General features: G+C 43.3%; 1 protein-coding gene across 5 annotated transcripts in view; it reads left to right on the top strand.

Moving 5' to 3' along the window:
- Nucleotides 1-19,205, top strand: part of zfat (zinc finger and AT hook domain containing) — a 200,467-nt gene that overhangs the window by 170,044 nt on the left and 11,218 nt on the right. For 2 of the 5 annotated variants that reach the window (XM_078540954.1, XM_078540952.1), the window contains 2 exons: nt 13,716-13,845; nt 17,083-17,210. In XM_078540954.1, coding sequence (XP_078397080.1) covers nt 13,716-13,845; nt 17,083-17,210 — 258 coding nt within the window. Of the gene's footprint in view, nt 1-13,715; nt 13,846-17,082; nt 17,211-19,205 lie in introns of those variants that run through there. The other 3 variants (XR_013576453.1, XM_078540953.1, XM_078540956.1) reach the window with 3 other exon arrangements.

The following is a 19,205-nucleotide window of genomic DNA, read 5'->3' as shown; positions in this document are numbered from 1 at the left end:
ATGGCATACAAGGCTATGGGCCTAGCGCTGGAAAATGGGATTAGAATAGTTAGGCACTTGTTTGACCGGCGCAGACCCGATGGGCCTAAGGGCCTTTGCGCTGTAGACCTCTATGTCTCTATGACTCTAAACCTGTGGCCACTCTTCATATGTATTTTAACAGCAAGAGACATTAGGTGGTAAATGGTAGTCATCAAAAATCAAAGTCCAGTTTTCCTCACCTAACATCCACAAACATATTCAATCCAGTGGGGGTCACCAGATAGCGATCAACAGAGGGCACTTGTAGCCAGTTCCAGCACTTCTACTATTGACCTTGCTGAGATTAACTAATTTAGTGCTGATTGGGGACCAAACATGGTAAGTATTAACTCAGCACCACGCCATCCATTTAACAATTGAACCATTACATGTGCAGCAGCAGGTACCCCTTTAATGGGACTTATTGTAAGACACCTATGTTATCTATATTGGATTTAGAATTGTCAGTTTTTTTTCTCAATAAAGTTGCTACAATTACACCATATATTGCAAGACATTCTGTGTAAATTACCTTGCACATCAAAGATATACACAGCACAGATCACCAGTTTTGTTTTCCATTAGGAGTTGAATACTGACATTTCTTTGTACTTTCCCTTCTGTAAAAAAATGCTTTGACTCTAGCTTATCCATTCACTGTTAACTAAATCTGTTAAAGAAAAACTTGCATTCCTAGCACTTTTCAAGGCCACTGGTTGTCTCAAAGTGCTTTACAACCAATTATGTATTTTTGAAATGTCACTGTTGTAATGTAGGATGTGGAGCAGCCGATTTTGCATACGATAAGCACGCATGAACTGCCGTGTGATAACAACCTGTTTTTGTGATGTTGATTAAGGAATAAATATTGGCCAAAAGTGGTAAATTGAAATATAGTGTCCAAGGTTTTCTGTTCAGCCATGAGTTCCCTACATATTACTTCCATATTCACTAGGTAAAGGCAAGGATGTGCTCTGAATGGTCTGAGACACTGAACATGAGAAGAATATCCGAAGTTAAAACCTTGAAACATAGCACATATTTACAAAGCTAAGTGGGTCACAGCTTTTCATTTCAACATTGACGTAAAGATATCAAAATAATTGAAATAATGCAAAGCTGGATTAAAAAATAGAATATAACTCTTGTAGGGTTTGTCTACCTGATCCAAACACTGGCCCTTACCAGTGTCCAAAGGGTTGGTGTGAACTCTGGACAGTAACTTTAGAAAAACACTACATGAACAAATAGTTTTAAGGTTAAACAGCTTTATTTAAATAGTTGTCACACTTTCATATAACCTTTCTAAAGTAGAAAGTGGTCTTTGGAGTTCTAATGGGTGACCACACTCAAGGTTGTCACAACTTCAAAGTTGTTCAACTCCTTCAAGCAAGTGCCTGTTGTCATAACTGTAGTGCTTTTCCCTTCCTCTGATACATTCCTCTCAGTTGAGGTGTGAGTACCAGTTGTTAGGCCTCAATGCTTAGTAGTTCAGGCTTCGATGATGTGTTTGCCTTAAATGTCAGGAAAGTCAGTTGAGGCCAGGTGGATTGATCTCATGTTGGGAATTTGGTTCAGGTGGTAAGTTCTGGTAAGCTTTTCTTAAGTTTAAATTTAGACTAAGAGTTAGATTCTTACGTTCAAACATTGTTAGTTTAATAGCCTAGTTAAACAGGAAGCTGCCTGAAGTGGCAGTTATCAGCTGAAGCAATTTCACCAATAGATGATAATCACTGTAGCAGAAAGCTGAGCTAGCTAGTGAGTTATCAGAGGCTCTATATATACATATATATATATAAAATATATATAGTAGAGAGGTTTTAACCCACATGGAGAAAGGGGCCTGCGGACATGAGATTACACTGAGTGAGACGTAGATTGAATGAGGAGAATTTGTTTCAAGTGGGAATTCAGTGCACAAGGGAAAGAACTGCTCCATCTTGTACCTTTTTTTATCAGTCTCCAGTAGTTGGTGAGTTTCCTTCCTTGTCTCCAAGCTAGGTGAATGCATTATTCTATTACTTTATCTGCATAAATTATTACTTAATTGACTAATTAAATAAATAAATTTAGTGGGGTATATTAGTACTAATAAGATGTATTAGTATTGGTAGGTTTTTTAGAAGTAGCAGGGTTAACTAGTAAACAAGTGGTGGGGCTACTCCAACCTCGAGAATGCATGTCCTGTGCAATGATGGAACTCCAGGACGCTTCTCGTTTTCTGGATAACCATTTGTGCAGTAAGTGATGTCAGTTGCAGCAGCTAGAGCTCCCTGTTTCGGAACCTGAGCAGCAGCTGGTGTCACTGCAGTGCACCCGTGAGGCTGAGAGCTTCATGGTTAGCATGTTTATCAATGCCGTCACTCCGCAGATTAAGAGTATGCAAGGAGAGAGGGAATGAGTGACCACCAGCCAGTCAAAAAGGTCCAGTCCCCTGAGTGCATCCCACTCCCCAACCAGTATTCAGTTCTGTATACCGATGAAAGTGATGGTTCATCTGGGGAGTGCAGCCTGAGCCAAGTCCATGGCATCAAGGGTGGCTCAGCTACTCAGAGGGGTACAAGGAAGACTGGAACAGCCATAGTGGTAGATGATTCAATAGTTAGGGGAGCAGATAGGTGTTTCTGTGGCTGCAAATGTGATTCCAGGATAGTATGTTACCTCTCTGTTGCCAGGGTCAAGGATCTCACTGAGTGACTGCAGAGCATCATGAGGTGGGAGAGTGAACAGCTAGAAGCCGTGGTTCAAATTGGAACCAATGACAAAGAGAGAAAGAGGGATGTGACCCTGCAGTCTGAATTCAGGGAGCTTGGTAGAAAATTAGCAAGCAGGACCTCCAAAGTAGTAATCTCTGGTTGTATGGTGTATGTACAGGTGAGTGCAGGAATAGGAGGATAAGAGAGATGAAGGTGTGGCTAGAAAGTTGGTGCAGGAGTTGGGGGACTTTAGGTTCTTGGGCCATTGGGACTGGCTCTGGGGTTGATCTGATCTGTACAGGCAGGATGGGTTGCACCTGAATAGAGCTGTTACTGAGTTCCTTTTGGGATGTTTTGCTAGGGCTGTTGGGGAGGGTTTAAACTAGCTGGGCAGGGGCAATGGAGACCCAAGGATAGATTCAGTTGGGACAAAATCAGAAATGAAAATAGAAGGCAGTAAATTAGTGGATGAGCCTGGAAGGCAGAGGAAACTAATGTTAGAAAATAAAGAGAATTTAGCGGTGCTCAAGGCTATCTACTTCAATGCAAGAAGTATAGCAAATAAAGGAGACAAGATGAGTGCAGACAGATAGAAATATGGCAGTACGATATCATAGCTATTACTGAAATGTGTCTTAGGGAGGGACAGGAATGACAGCTCAATGTTCCAACACTACAAGGTTTTCAGATAAGATTAAGAGGGTAAAAGCAAAAAACTGCGGATGCTGGAAATCCAAAACAAAAACAAAAATACCAGGAAAAACTCAGCAGGTCTGACAACATCTGCGGAGAGGAACACAGTTAACATTTCGAGTTCGTATGACTCTTCAACAGAACTAAGGAAAAATTGAAAAGAGGTGAAATATAAGCTGGTTTAAGTGGGGGTGGGACAAGTAGAGCTGGATAGAGGGCCAGTGATAGGTGGAGATAACCAAAAGATGTCATAGACAAAAGGGCAAAGAGGTGTTGAAGGTGGTGATATTATCTAAGGAATGTGATATAAAGGTACAGATAGCCCTAGTGGGGGTGGGGTGGGGGGAAGGGATCGAAATAGGCTAAAAGGCAAAGATAAAACAATGGATGGAAATACATTTAAAAATAATGGAAATAGGTGGGAAAAGAAAAATCTATATAAATTATTGGAAAAAAGTAGGATCGGAAAGTGGGTGGGGATGGAGGAGAGAGTTCATGATCTAAAATTGTTGAACTCAATATTCAGTCCAGAAGGCTGTAAAGTGCCTAGTCGGAAGATGAGGTGCTGTTCCTCCAGTTTGCGTTGAGCTTCACTGGAACAATGCAGCAGGCCAAGGATGGGCATGAGAGCAGGGTGGAGTGTTGAAATGGCAAGCGACAGAGAGGTCTCGGTCATGCGTGCGGACAGACCGAAGGTGTTCTGCAAAGTGGTCACCCAGTCTGGGTTTGGTCTCTCCAATGTAGAGGAAATCGTATTGGGAGCAGCGAATGCAGTACACTAAATTGAGGGAAGTGCAAGTGAAATGCTGCTTTACTTGAAAGGAGTGTTTGGGCCCTTGGACGGTGAGGAGAGGGGAAGTAAAGGGGCAGGTGTTGCACCTTCTGCAATTGCAGGAAGGTGCCGTGGGAGGGGGTTGAGGTGTAGGAGGTGATGGAGGAGTGGACCAGGGTGTCCTGGAGGGAACGATCCCTACGGAATGCTGCTGGGTGGGGTGAAGGGAAGATGTGTTTGGTGGTGGCATCATGCTGGAGTTGGCGGAAATGGTGGAGGATGATCCTTTGAATGCGGAGGCTGGTGGGGTGATAAGTGAGGACAAGGGGGACCCTATCATGTTTCTGGGAGGGAGGAGAAGGCGTGAGGGCGGATGCGCGGAAGATGGGCCGGACACGGTTGAGGGCCCTGTCAACCACTGTGGGTGGAAAACTTCGATTAAGGAAGAAGGAAGACATGTCAGAGGAGCTGTTTTTGAAAGTGGCATCATCAGAACAGATGCGAAGAAACTGAGAGAATGGGATGGACTCCTTACAGGAAGCTGAGTGTGAGGAGCTGTAGTTGAGGTAGCTGTGGGAGTCAGTAGGCTTGTAATGAATATTGGTGGACAGTCTATCACCAGAAATTGAGACAGAGAGGTCAAGGAAGGGAAGGGAAATGTCAGAGATGAACCATGTGAAAATGATGGGGGGTTGGAAATTGGAAGCAAAATTAATAAATTTTTCCAGGTCCAGACGAGAGCATGAAGCAGCACCGAAGCAATCATCGATGTACCGGAGAAAGAGTTGTGGGAGGGGGCCGGAGTAGGACTGGAACAAGAAATGTTCCACATACCCCATAAAGAGACAGGCATAACTGGGGCCCATGCGGGTACCCATGGCCAGACCTTTTATTTGGAGGAAGTGAGAGGAGTTTAAGGAGAAATTGTTCAGTGTGAGAACAAGTTCAGCCAGACGGAGGAGAGTAGTGGTGGATGGGGATTGTTTGGCCTCTGTTTGAGGAAGAAACGGAGAGCGATCAGACCATCCCGGTGGGGACGGAGGTATAGAGGGATTCGACGTCTATGGTGAAGAGGAGGCAATTGGGGCCAGGGAACTGGAAATTGTTGATATGATGTAGGGTGTCAGAGGAATCACGGATGTAGGTGGGAAGGGACTGGATAAGGGGAGAGAGAATGGAGTCACGATAGCAAGAAATTAGTTCCTTGGGGCAGGAACAGGCTGACACAATCGGTCTGCCGGGACAGTCCTGTTTGTGGATTTTGGGTAGGAGGTAGAAGCGGGCCGTCCGAGGTTGGGAGACTATCAGGTTGGAAGCTGTGGAAGGAAGATCTCCAGAGGAGATGAGGTCAGTAATAGTTCTGGAAACAATGGCTTGATGTTCAGTGGTGGGGTCATGGTCCAGGGGGAGGTAGGAGGAAGTGTCTGCGAGTTGTCGCTCAGCCTCTGCGAGGTAGAGGTCAGTGCGCCAGACAACAACAGCACCACCCTTGTCAGCGGGTTTGCTGACAATGTCAGGGTTGGACCTGAAAGAACGGAGTGCTGCAAGTTCAGAGAGAGACAGGTTAGAGTGGGTGAGAGGAGCAGAGAAATTGAGACGACTGATGTCACGCCGACAGTTCTCAATGAAAAGATCAAGAGAAGGTAAGAATCCAGAGGGAGGGGTCCAGGTGGAGGGAGAATATTGGAGGTGGGTAAAAGGATCCGTTGAATGCGGAGAGGACTCCTGCCCAAAGAAGTGAGCACGGAGACGAAGGTGGCGGAAGAAGTGTTCAGCATCGTGCCGAGCCCGAAATTCATTGAGATGAAGGCGCAAGGGTATGAAACTAAGTCCTTTGCTGAGCACTGAACGTTCAGCTTCAGAGAGGGGAAGGTCAGGGGGTATGGTGAATACACGGCCGGGGCTGGGATTGGAAGATGGGATGGGGACAGAGGGACAGGCAGGGGTGGAGGGTCCTGGATGGGCGTTGGTATTGATGAGTTGTTGGAGCTTGCGTTCCTTTGCACCTGAAAGAAAGAGACAAAGTTTCTTGCTGAGGCGTCGGATGAGACGAAGAATAAAATGAAACTGGGGGCAGATTAAGAGGGTGGCGGTTTTGGTCATAGAAACAATTACAGTTGTGAGAGGGGTGATATGTTAGAAGGATCATCAAATGAGGCCATATCGCAGGTGTGGTCAACATGTGGCTCTTTGATTCTTAAAGTGCAACTCGCAGAAAAATATTGACTGAGCACCTTTTTGTGTCACAGTTTAATATAAACTGTTCTAAGAAACCCAAACTTGCCTGCTTGTCAGGAACAGAGGTCAGGAACTCCAAGTCCTGATAGTCTTCAGACTTCACACGCAGGTCAGGAACGGGCTGCACATGCGCACTTTGGCAACTTTTTATTTTTCAGGCCCTGGACAGGCCCTCTGCGCCTGCACATAGGGAAGAAAGAAGGGCACGAAAATCTGGGACAGGTGACTAGGTGCAGAGCACCGTAGCCAGCAATTGTACCAGAGAGAGGGACAAAGAAAGGGGACAGGGAAAGTCCCAAGAAGCCCAGAGGCAGGGACAGGAACAGGTCCCAGTTGAGTTAAGTAAAGGAGAAACAGTCTCCAATTAAAGAAACTGCTGCAGGGAGCAGTCTTACGCTTAGTGGCACTAAAAGAAGCAACTTGTGGTGTTGACATAAAAATGCACTTGGTGGAGCATTGACAAATGCCGATGTACCACTGGATAAACTCATCAGTGTTGCAAAGGATGGAGCACCTGCAATGGTGGCGGAACATGTAGGCCTAATTGCACTCTTGAAGAGAGTGATCCCAGATTTCTAGTGTTTCTCCCTATTTATTGCATCATGAACATCTAGCAGCCAGATACTTCAAGTACGAAAATGTTATGAAAATGGTCCTTGAAATTGTCAATTTCATCCGCTCAAATGGGAAGACTCATCGACAATTCAGAAACTTTATTGAAGAGCTGGATCTTGAGGACAAGCCTGACAGTGTCTCTTTCTACTGAATTGTGAGGTGGCTATCAACCAGCAATGTCTTGAATAGGTTTGAGGAATAGTTGGAGCCTATCATTGCTTTTGTTGAAGAAAAGAAAAGATCCTAATCAAAGCTAGAAGATGACGAACGGCTGCAGGATTTGATGTTTCTTACTGGTATAATGAAACATCTACAAACCGTCAACTTGGCACTCCATGGGAAAGATAAGGTTATCTCTCACCTTACTCAGACAGTTTTCTGTCAGTTTTCAAAGTGACATACTCTCAAGAAACTTCAACCACTTTCCCCATCTCTGAAGGAGGATAAACATATTCCCTGATATTGAAGTACAAGATCACAAACTCGAAGAATACAGGGATAAATTACAAGGACTGCTTGATAATTTTCGAGCCAGTTCTGATGACTTGCAGAAGTTGAGATCCTTCTTCGCCTTTCTTGTAAAACTATTCGCGGTTGATGTGGCCAACGATGGTTGTCCAATTCTTGAACCTCTGGTTATGGAAACATCTGCTGTAGAAATGGAACAATTGAACTTCCGGGAAGACCAGGGTCTAAAGGTAATGCATAAATTGCAATCTACAATTGAGTTCTGGAAGCAAGTGTCAGGAACAAAGTATCCTCAACTCAAGAAAACTATTGTGCGACTCATTTCAATTTTCAGCACAACATACTGCTGTGAATAGATGTACTCTGAGGTTTGTAAAGTTGGAGCATGGTGCAGTCCATATAAATAAACACATGTCGGAGCCCCTTTGTACATACTTGACAACATATCAGCTGGATTTTCAAAGACTTAGGGAGACCCACAAGACTTCTACTAGCAGTAATTAGCCTGGGTAAAGTTTGTTCGTGTCTTGTGGCTCTCAAACATCTGAAGATTATTATATCTGGCTCTTAGGTTCAGTAAGTCTGGCCACCCCTGCCGTATGGATTGAGCTAAGGAACAAAAAAGGGGCAGTCACACTGCTGGGAGTGTACTATAGACTCCCAAATAGTAAGTGGGAGATAGAAGAGGAAATATGTAGGCAAATCTCTGAGAAGTGCATAAACAGTAGGGCAGCAATAGTAGGGGATTTTAACTACCCCAATAATAACTGGGATAGTTTTAGTGTGAAAGGAATTAAGCAGAATTCTTGAAGTGCATTCAGGAGAACCTTTTTGGCCAGTATGTAGCAAGTCCAACAAGAGAGAGTACAGTTCTGGACTTAGTTTTAGGAAATGAAGCTGGGCAGGTAGAAGGATACAAAATTGGCTGAAAAATAGGAAGCAGAGAGTACTGGTCAATGGAGGTTTTTCAGGCTGGAGAAAGGTTTGTAGTGGAGCTCCGCAAGGGTCGGTATTGGGACCCTTGCTTTTCCTGACATATGTTAATGATCTAGATCTTGGTGTGAAGGGGACAATTTCAAAATTTGCAGATGATACGAAGCTTGGGAGAGTTGTGAACTGCGAGGAGGAACTTCAAGAGGACATAGACAAGTTGATGGAGTGGGCAGATAGGTGGCAGTTGAAGTTCAATGCGGAGAAGTGTGAGGTGATGCATTTTGGTAGAAAGAACATGGACAGTCAATATAAAATAAGGGGTGGAAGTTTGAAGGGGGTGCAGGAGCAGAAAGACATGGGTGTGTATGTACATAGATCATTGAAGGTGGCAGGACAGGTGGAGAGAGCAGTTAATAGACCATATAGTATCCTGGGCTTTATTAATAGGGACATAAAGTACAAGAGCAGGGAGGTTGTGCTGAATTTACATAAGACCCTCGTTAGACCTCAGCTGGAATATTGTCGATTCTGGACACCATATTATAGGATGAACACATTGGAGAGAGTGCAGAAGAGGTTTACAAAAATGGTCCCAGGGATGAGAAACTTCAGCTATGAGGATAGTTTGGAGAAGTTGGGACTGTTTTCCTTGGAGAGGAGAAGGCTGAGAGGAGACTTGATAGAAGTTTTCAAAATCATGAGGGGGCTGGACAGAGTAGATAGAGAGAAGCTGTTCCCACTCGTAAAAGGATTAAGAACGAGAGAGCACAGATTTAAAGTGATTTACAAAAGAAGCAAATGTGACATGAAAAAAGACTTTTTCACACAACAAGTACACTGCCTGGAAGTGTGATGGGGGCAGGTTCAATCAGGGCATTCAAGATGGCATTAGATAAGTATTTGAATAGAAACAAAGTGCAGGGGTACGGGGAAAAGGCATCTATGACAGTCTGTGGGGATCTGTTTGAGTGTGCCACAATGCTGGAGAATTCCAGCACGGTCTGCCTCTTACATATTTTATTCTTTAATATGCCAACTAACATACCTGGAGCATGAGTATCAAAATAGCCATCCCAGAGAATGTTTTGGATGACATCTTACCAGCTCCAAAAAACCCACTTTGATTTGTTAGCGCATAATATGCACCCTAACTTCTATATCAATTTTTTGGGGAAAAATGTGTATCATATTCAGAAAATTATGATAGCAAGGATTATCCACAAAATGGATCAAGGTAAAGGGAAAGTTTGAGAATCTTTAAAGTCTATAATTTCTTGATAATATGATGCACTGACTCTTTCTCTACAATATACCAAGGTCACAGCTGTCAAGTCAAAGTTGAGTGAGGACCAACAGCAAACTAACCAAAAATACAAAGCTTCGTATGTACCAGGCTTGTGTTCTCAGCACTCTCCTTTACAGTAGCAAGGCATGGACAATTAATGCAAACCAAGAAAAGCGGTTGAAAATTTTCCACCTCCTCTGCCTCAGACGAATATTGGGGATCTCCTGCCAAGACAGAATCCAAAAATGGAAGTACACCAGCATGCAGGGATCTCTAGCATGTTTGCCGTCTTGAGTCAACAGTGACTTCATTGGCTTGGTCATGTGAGCCGAATGAATGAAGGCTGCACCTCCAAAGACATGCTCCATGGCAAGCTTGCTATCGGCACGAGACCAGCAGGTTGCCCATATCTGTGATGCAAGCGAGACTTCAAGTTGACCAAGATCAAAGTCAATGTTTGGGAACTCCTCGCTGCTGACCTGAGTGACTGAAGACACTATCAGGAAGGGTATGGAAAAAGCATAAGACAAAAGGAATGACCAGATGGTGGAAAAGAGAGCGCACCCAAAGGAAAAGACAAAAGTCTACCTCGGGCCAATGCTATTCATCGATGCCAGCTGAGGAAGGAACTGCCACTCATGAATTGGCCTCTACAGCCACAACAGACAATGTTCAATACAGAAGTAGGGAGCAGTCCATCATCCCCTGAGACAGATGGATGTCAATACATTATGCCCAGGATTTTCCCCTCGGCGATTTGGGGGCAGGGCCCGCTTGCCGAGGGGAAAATGACACGGAATGACGCTGGGAGGAATCCCCGACATCATCCTAGTCAATTTAAATCTTCAGGAAGGCAGGCGGACAGCGAAATCAGCGGTCCGCCCGCCGACCTGTCAATGGCCAATTAAGGCCATTGACAGGCTAATTAACCTTGTTAAAGATCCTGCCCGTCCAAGCTTAAGGCTGGCGGGCAGGCCAGGAGCCCCAGTGGGCTCCAGATTATTCATGAAACTTCGTCCATTGGCGGGATGAAGTTTCATGTCCATTTTTTAAAAATTTAATAAATTTTATGTGTTTGTTATTAACATGTCCCATCTTGTGTGACATTGTCACATGAGGGGAACATGTTAATAATTGTAATATTTCTCTATTTTTTGACTTTTCTTACCTGTCAGTAAATTCCCTGAGACAGCGCTTTGCCTCAGGGAGCAGTGCGCTCTTTTGCGCGCATGCGTGAAAGAGCGTATTCTGACAGTTGGGGAATCCCTCCACCCCCCACACAGGAAGCGCATAACGCTTCCTGTCGGGCAGCCCGCTGGGAGGGCCTTAATTGGCCCGCCCACTCAAAATGGCGACCGGCCCCGTTTCGGCAGCGGAGTTCGGCTGCCCACCCGCCGCTGAGCCGGTGGGGCCCGCCCACCATCCGAGAGCAAAATTCTGCCTTATGATTTTCTCTATGTATCATTATGTATAGTATTGACCGAAGGAAAGTTAGACTAGTAGTCATGTACTTATTGCTTACATAAGGCCTTACAAAATTAAAGAACAAAATAAAGAATGGGGTCGGCAGAGAGCCCTCCCAACTGTGAATTTCAAAGATAATTATCAAGAAATAAAGTAAGATCAAATAAACCATTGAAGCAATACATATATGTCTATACATGTTTACAAAACTTAATGTTAACAAAATGTAAATCTAATGTGATCTGAGATGAGACCAGAAAGAAACTTAAAGGATAAAGCAAAATTTGACTCACATTGGTTCAACTCAGTTCAAAGGGAGGCAATCTTAGAATATTGAGTATTCCCAGTTGACCATCTTCCCTGCAGACCCTATCTTATATAGAGCAAGTTAAAATGTCCGTATGACGTGTTAGCTAATCTTATCAATAACAGATTTTGTTTTGGAACGAACTATAAAGAACCAGACGCTTACAGTTAAGAGGAGAGGACAATAACATTCCTGTAAGGCAGTGATAGAGATTGAGGATATTAGCCGTTGGTAGTATGGTGGGATAATAAGATCAGAGGTGTGTAGATTTCGCCCAAAGTAACCTAACAGTATAAAGGTAAAGCCTGTTCTGTCTAAAAGTTAGATTCTTGGGATGGTCATAAGTCTATTTGCCTTAACTGTAACCCACAAAAGTCTGATCATTTTGAACTTCATAGAGGAAACAGGTTGTATTAATTACTTGTTTTAATTTTAATTTTTAATGCAATAATGTTGAAACATTGTATAAGAAAAATACTGTTATGTATATTAACATAATAATTGTTAATTTGTTGTTTAAAAGGACTCAGGCTGATTCATTTGGAAGTTATTGTTACAGGGTGAACAATCCTTTGTTATAACTGTAACCACAAGATATTAGCTAACAAGATGTAAATATTTTGAATAATCTGCTGAGTAAAGTAATATGGGTGAAAACATTGGGCCATTCAAATCTTGAAACAAGAACAGTCTCACTCACGTTAATGAGTTCTCACTTTAATTGATAACAAACCACACAATGGGGAACAGTGGGATTTACCATTCTACATTCTAAATGATGTCAAGCAAGTAATAGAGATTTTCTCTCAACAACAAGCTAAGGCACTTCTCACAAGCAGGTTAAGGAGTAGAGAGTCAGGGCATGGAATGCAAAGGCATGACTAAAGAGAAGGATTTTAAGGAGAGAGATCTTTGGAAAGAATGCGGGAAATTAAGTAGAAACTTCAGAGAACAAAAGCATGGAGAATTGATGAATGAACAGAAGACAGGATAGTAGCCAAGCATGAGGAGCAGAGATATAGAACGGAGATCCTATATTGTTGATGATGTAGGTGACCAAGGAGTAGCATTTTTTAATTCATTCACAGTATGTGGTTGTCACTGGTAAGGTCAGCATTTATCTCTAATTGCCTTAAGTGAGTGGCCTGCTAGGCCATTTCAGAGGGCAGTTGAGAGTTAACCACATTACTGACAGTCTGGAGACATATATTGGCCAAACCAGGTAAGGATAGCAGATTTCATTCCCAAAAGGGCATTAGTGAACCAGAGGGTTTTTACAGCAATCTAGTACTTACATGGTCACTAATACTGACGCTAGCTTTTTGTTTCTGCTGTAGTTATTGTTTGAATTTTTGAATTTCCCAATTATTATGCTGGGATTGAGGTGATTTCAGTTGTGAGTTGAAATGAGGAGTTGGTTAAAATGTTATTCTTTCTCCTGGGACCTGGATTGATATCTGTCACATGTTGATGTGCTAGGCCTCCACTCAACCCAGTCCCTAATGGATGCAAGAACATTGAACTTTGCACAAGTTTACGGTTTGATATGCACATGGACAATTGGGACTATGAATGGAAGCATCAGATTGAGGAATAAAGCATTATTTTCTGAGTTACATCGTTGTAATAGAGTGAAGGAGGATGTGGGCGTGTGGTACCTGAATTGATAGAAGTTTATGCCAATAACAAGAACTTGCAGAGTGCCCTTCATGGATCCAGTAGATGACATTTTCAGCCTGAAAGTAAAACCAGGACAGGGGTAGAATTGTTTAATACATTTAAAAGTTTCAATCAGTAGCCAGAGTATCTTCAGTATGCAAGATTTATTGTGGGGGAAAAGAAAAAGAAGAGTCTTCATCAGCTACTGCCCTTTAGAGTACTTGATGTAAGTAAATAAAATGAGTAATAAAATGTGCAGAAATGGTTCCTTCACTTTCAGTGAGTCAAAATCCTGGAACTCCCTCCCTAACAGTGTTGTAAGTGTACCTGCACCACGTGGACTGCAGCGGTTCAAGGAAGCAGCTTACCAACACCTTCTCAAGGACAATAAGGGATTGGAACAAATGCTGCCCTTGCCAGCAATACTTGCATCCCAGACACGAATAATAGAAAAAAACACTTGCCTTATTAATCACAAGAAATTCACATTGTTTTTACTTGGGAGGAAAAAAAGCAATATATTTTAAAGTAAGTGATTTTGGATATATTTGTACTTGTGTGCAGCAGGTTCTTGAAGCTTCTCCAGAGCAGACTCAAACACAGTACTTTCACATAACAGAGAGTGAAGAGGACGTCCAGGGTACTCAGGCAGCTGTGGCAGCTCTTCAGGACCTGCGGTACAACACAGAAAATGGTATGTGAAGGAGTCCAACTACCTGTATTAACTTTTACCCTATTCATATTAGAGAAGCAGAGTGGTGAGTTATTTGTGAATTAGCTTGCTTTGCTTCAATTTTGAACCCACCCAAGCATTAGGATAATGCATAATTAGAAGCATGCTAATAAAGTAACTACATGCTGATGGCTTCAGGGCATATTATTAAAGCTGGAGTAACTTAATGGTGACGCCTAGATCTTTTTTATGACTTTATCCTAGCTCGCATGCACATTCAGGGCATTATGTATTTGAGTTCATAAACGTAATTTCCTGGTCACATTTTTCTGTCAACACTTACCATTGTAACTTGCAATGGTAATATTTCCCATTCAGTTTTGTCATGGTATAATTGTAGATGGCAGTGCGGATTGACTTTCTAAAGTCTCTGTCCAGGATCATCATCTTGTTAGCAAAAACTGCATTCAACAGGTTTGTGCAAAGCCATGAACAGTTTATCAATTTTATGCAAAAGCATAAAATGCTAGAAATATACTGCATTTAGAAGCATAAAGTTTTAGTATAGCATTATAACTTCATTACTGAAGTTCGGCTGTATGGGTGCTGGTGTTGTGGTGATTCTGTAAATAAAATCCTTCCAGGTATCACACTTTGCAGTTAAAAGGCATTGATTTAGCCTCCAGGTGTATCATTGAACGGAAGAATCAGCCAAACACCAGAAGTCCCCAAGTTTGATTGCTTATTTCAGCTGTAGGCAGCTGGAATGTTAATTATTGGGCTGAGACATAGAGACATAGAGGTCTAAAGCGCAGAAAAGGCCCTTTGGCCCATCGAGTCTGCGCTGGTCAAACAAGTGCCTAACTATTCTAATCCCATTTTCCAGCGCTAGGCCCATAGCCTTGTATGCCATGGCATTGCAAGTGCACATCCAAATACTTCTTAAATGTTATGAGGGTTTCTGCCTCTACCACCCTTTCAGGCAGTGAGTTCTAGGTTCCCACCACACTCTGGGTGAAAAAATTCTTCCTCACATCCCCTCTAAACCTCCTGCCCCTTACCTTAAATCTATGCCCCTGGTTATTGATCCTTCCACCAAGGGGAAAATTTCCTTCCTGTCTACCCTATCTATGCCCCTCATAATTTTATACACCTCATGTCCCCCCTCAATCTCCTCTGCTCCTGGGAAAATAACCCCAGTCTATCCAATCTCTCCTCATAACTAAAACTCTCCAGCCCAGGCAACATCCTGGTAAATCTCCTCTGCACTCTCTCTAGTGCAATCACATCCTTCCTATAATGCGGATTCCAGAACTGCACGCAATACTCTAGCTGTGGCCTAACCAGTGTTTTATACAGTTCCAGCATAACCTCCTTGCTCTTATATTCTATGCCTCAGCTAATAAAAAAGAGTTAAGTGTGAGAACAGATTGCATGAATTTATGTTGTGATTCCTTGAGTTTAGAAAGTTGAAGGTTGATCATAGAGGTTCAAAAAATGATAAAAGGTGTCAATAGGGTAAATGCAGAACTATTCCCTCCCTCTGGTGGGAGAATTCAGGACAAGGGGGCATTATCTTAAATTTAGAGCTAGGCCATTTAGGACAAAAATTGGAAGCACTTTTTCACATGAAGGGCAGTGGAAATCTAGAAATTGCTCCCCGATAAAGCTGGATTACTGAGTTAATTTAAATATTTAATATTTAAAACTAAAATTGATGTTTTTTGTTGGTAAGGACATTAAAGAGTATTGATCAAAATTAGTTAAATGGGCCATGACCATGTTGAATAGTGGAATATGCTTGAGGGGCCAAATAACCTATTCCTATTCAAAAACAGAAACAGAAATACCTGGAAAAACTCAGCAGGTCTGGCAGCATCAGCAGAGAAGAGCACAGTTGATGTTTCGAGTCCTCATGACCCTTCAACAGAAGGGTCATGAGGACTCGAAACGTCAACTGCGCTCTTCTCCGCCGATGCTGCCAGGCCTGCTGAGTTTTTCCAGTTATTTCTGTTTCCGTTTTTATTTTGGATTTCCAGCATCTGCAGTTCTTTGCTTTAACGTATTCCTATTACTATGTTCTTCAGCTTCTGTTGTTATCTTTCTCTTCTATTTTGCTCTTCCTAGCTCAACCTGTTGTCGTTGGTAGCCTTTTTCTATCCCCTCCCTCAATACTTGTGCTTTCCCACTCCTTCACTCCCAGCACATATCTTATCTCTTTATCTTTCCCACTGACCTTTTCATTCCTGACTCTCACTGTGTCCCCTTCCTCTCCGCTTTAGAACTCCTCATTGTTAACACACAATCCACTTTTCCTCACCCATAATCACTCTTCCGAGGGTAAGTGGTTTGATGTAAGAGCTGCCCAACCCTCAGCCTGTTTCCTTCTGATACTGCTCCACTCATATCTTCCCCTCCTATCCAATTCCTCACTTATGATTTGTATTCTTGCAAAATTCAGCTTACGTATTTTATTTAAAAAGAGTCAAAATAGGAAAAGGATAGACACAGGTATTTGCAATATGTAAACATCCCACTCGGTCCTACTAGTCCATGCCATTTGAACAAGTTGAGGAACAATAGAATAGCAGTAATGCTGCTGAACTAGTAATCTAGAAGCCTGGACTGATACTTCAGAGATAAGGGGCAGAATTTTACCAGCCCTGAGAAGGTGGGAATGGAGGAAGGGAAGGGTAAAGTGATGGGGAACTGTGGCAGATCTGGTCTCTGACCATGTCCCACCCATAGAGAATTTTACTGATGGTGGGACCAGGAGGAGGTGGACGGTCAACTTAAGTATGTAAAGGCCCTATTATGGGCCACTTTATCAAGCCATCAGCATTTTGCCGAAGATGGATCAACGCCCCCCACCCCACTCCCACCACCCCACCATGTGGGGAGGCCGTCAGCTAAATGGAGGTAGCCTCCAGCATCAACATGGTGGTTGTGGGGCGAATAGTTTTATCAAAAAAGAGTGCCATAGAACTAGGGAAGGGAATCAGAGTTCCAGTTTCTGATCACTATCCAAAGCATATATGCACTTAACGTCAGTGCATATGTGTGGATGCTGGATGAGGACAGAGTCGGGCTTAGCTATGATTAAGTGCCCCAGGTTGCATTCAGTGTTTGGGTTCACACTTGCAGATTAGTATTGGAACTGTGGAATTGTGAAATGACTCCAAGCTTTCTGGAGTTGGAGGAGAAGAAATTAGGAAAAAACATATTATTGATTTTATATCTGTTGTTTCTTATTCCTAGGGGAAAGAATGGATTCGACAGCTGTAAACATTCTTCAGCAAATCATCGGTTTAGCGCCAGAGCACCATGACGGTGCCGTTGCTTCTGTGGTTACCATGGCACCAGGCACATTAACGGTTGTGGAACAAGTAAGATTTTCGTCCTCTTTTAGCTGGAATTAATTCTTGCAGCATTTTAATGTCAAATGTAAAGTCAAGCTCAGAAGAGTACTTCTTACTGCATATATGTAGCAGTTCTATTCACGCTTATGCTTCTAATCGTTCTTCAGTTAATCCTGTAGATTTATATCATGGACTTGCACTGACTGGAAACTAAGATGCAATTTTCCAGCTCATTAGCTAACAGGGAGAGAAGAGACTGTCTTTTCATCCGTCTTGACTGGGTTGAAACCCTTGTTTCAGGGGTGACTGTTCTACCTCACTGTACCACCCAGTTATAGGGCTGAATTTTACAGGGTCTTTGGGGATGGGCTCAGAGTCTGGAAGACTGGCAAAATGGCTTGGGAAAGCATTTTGGAGCGGTGCCCGTGTCATCTCACTGCTATGCTGTTTTGCCGGTGACAAGAAATGTCACAGATGGCTTGCTCACCTGAAGCCCAATTGAGCCACTTAAGTAGCTAATTAAGGGCTTCTTCCTGCCTCTGCTGACATTTTGCCAGCGGCAGGCAGACCCTTAGCTGCGAAAGGAGATCACCAGTTATCCCAGATGGCCTCCCAGTGGCTTTTGTGGGGATGGGGGTGGCGTTCTTTTTGGGCTTCCTTTTGTTTACAAAGGGCCTCCCTGGTGGCTCATTAAATTGTTTTTTAGCCAAAGATTCTGGCTTTAATAGCCAGCTGAACTATATTTCTCAAGCTGTGGTCCGTTCTGTTGAAGGGTCGTGAGGACTCTGAGTTTTTCCAGGTAATTCTGTTTTTGTTTTGGAGTTCGCTGGGGTCACCGAGGTGTTTGCACAATAAAGGTTGCTACTTCATTGAACCTGACAAGCTGGGAAAACTTTGATCAATGAAACTGAAGAACTGCAACCAGGTGAGAGACAGCTGTTCACAGCACTCCTTCTCAATGCGCACTTTCACTGCTTGACAGGTGATTGCCAACTTCATGGGAGTCGCTTCACCTTTCTTGCACTTCACTCACCTTCAGCTTTCATCACGGCATATGAGCAGCTGAGACAGCTTTACCTTGCAACTCTGACGAAGGGCAAGTGGAGCATCACCATCTTAAGCTCCAGCTAGAGTAACGTCAGCACCAGCTGTCTTCCCCTCAACCACATACCATTCCACAGGACAGAGAGAATAGACACAGTGATTCATTTCCAAGGAAGCAAAACTCTTAACACAGGGTCTGCAGGCAGAGAATCAGCTTTCTCAACATGTCTGAGCACCAGTGCCTCAGAAGGCTCAGGTTTTCAGTTTTTTAAAATTCTTTCATAAGATGTGGGCATTGCGGCTAAGCATTTGTTGCCCATTCCTATTTGCCCTTGAGAAGGTGGTGGTGAGCCACCTTCTTGAACTACTGCGGTCCATCTAATGCAGGTACACCTAGAGTGCTGTTTCAGAGGGAGTTCCAGGATTTTGATCCAGCACCAGTGAAAAACTGGCAATATAATCCTAAGTAAGGATGATGTGCAGCTTGGAGGGGAACTTGAAGCTGTTCCCATCCAACTGCTGCCCTTGTCCTCCTAGATGGTAGAGGTCACAGGTTTGGAAGGTACTGTTGAAGGAGAGTCACTGCAGTGCATCTTGTATATAGTACACACTGCTGCCACTGTGCATTGATGGCGGAGGGAATGAATGCATAAGGTGGCAGATGGGATGCCATTTCAAGCATGTTGCTTTGTTCTAAATGATGTGGAGCTTCTTGAGTGCTGTTGGAGCTGCACTCATCCAGTCAAATGGAGAGTATTCCATCACAATCCTGGCTTATGCCTTGTAAATGTGTGGACAGGCTTTGGGGAGTCCTTAACCTCAATTCTCTGTTTTCTATTTTGATGCCAGCTTGGTATCATTCTCCTACCTGACACCTGATTCCACGTGCTCCGACCTTAGTCATGCGTCTACCGTGATACCTTATTTATGCTCTTTTGAAAATTCAAATATATTACATCTACTACATTTACTTATTTA

The sequence above is a fragment of the Cetorhinus maximus genome, chromosome 4 (genome assembly GCF_964194155.1).
Source record: "Cetorhinus maximus chromosome 4, sCetMax3.hap1.1, whole genome shotgun sequence".
Classification (NCBI taxonomy): Eukaryota; Metazoa; Chordata; class Chondrichthyes; order Lamniformes; family Cetorhinidae; genus Cetorhinus; species Cetorhinus maximus.
This window is presented reverse-complemented; position numbering and strand designations above follow the sequence as displayed.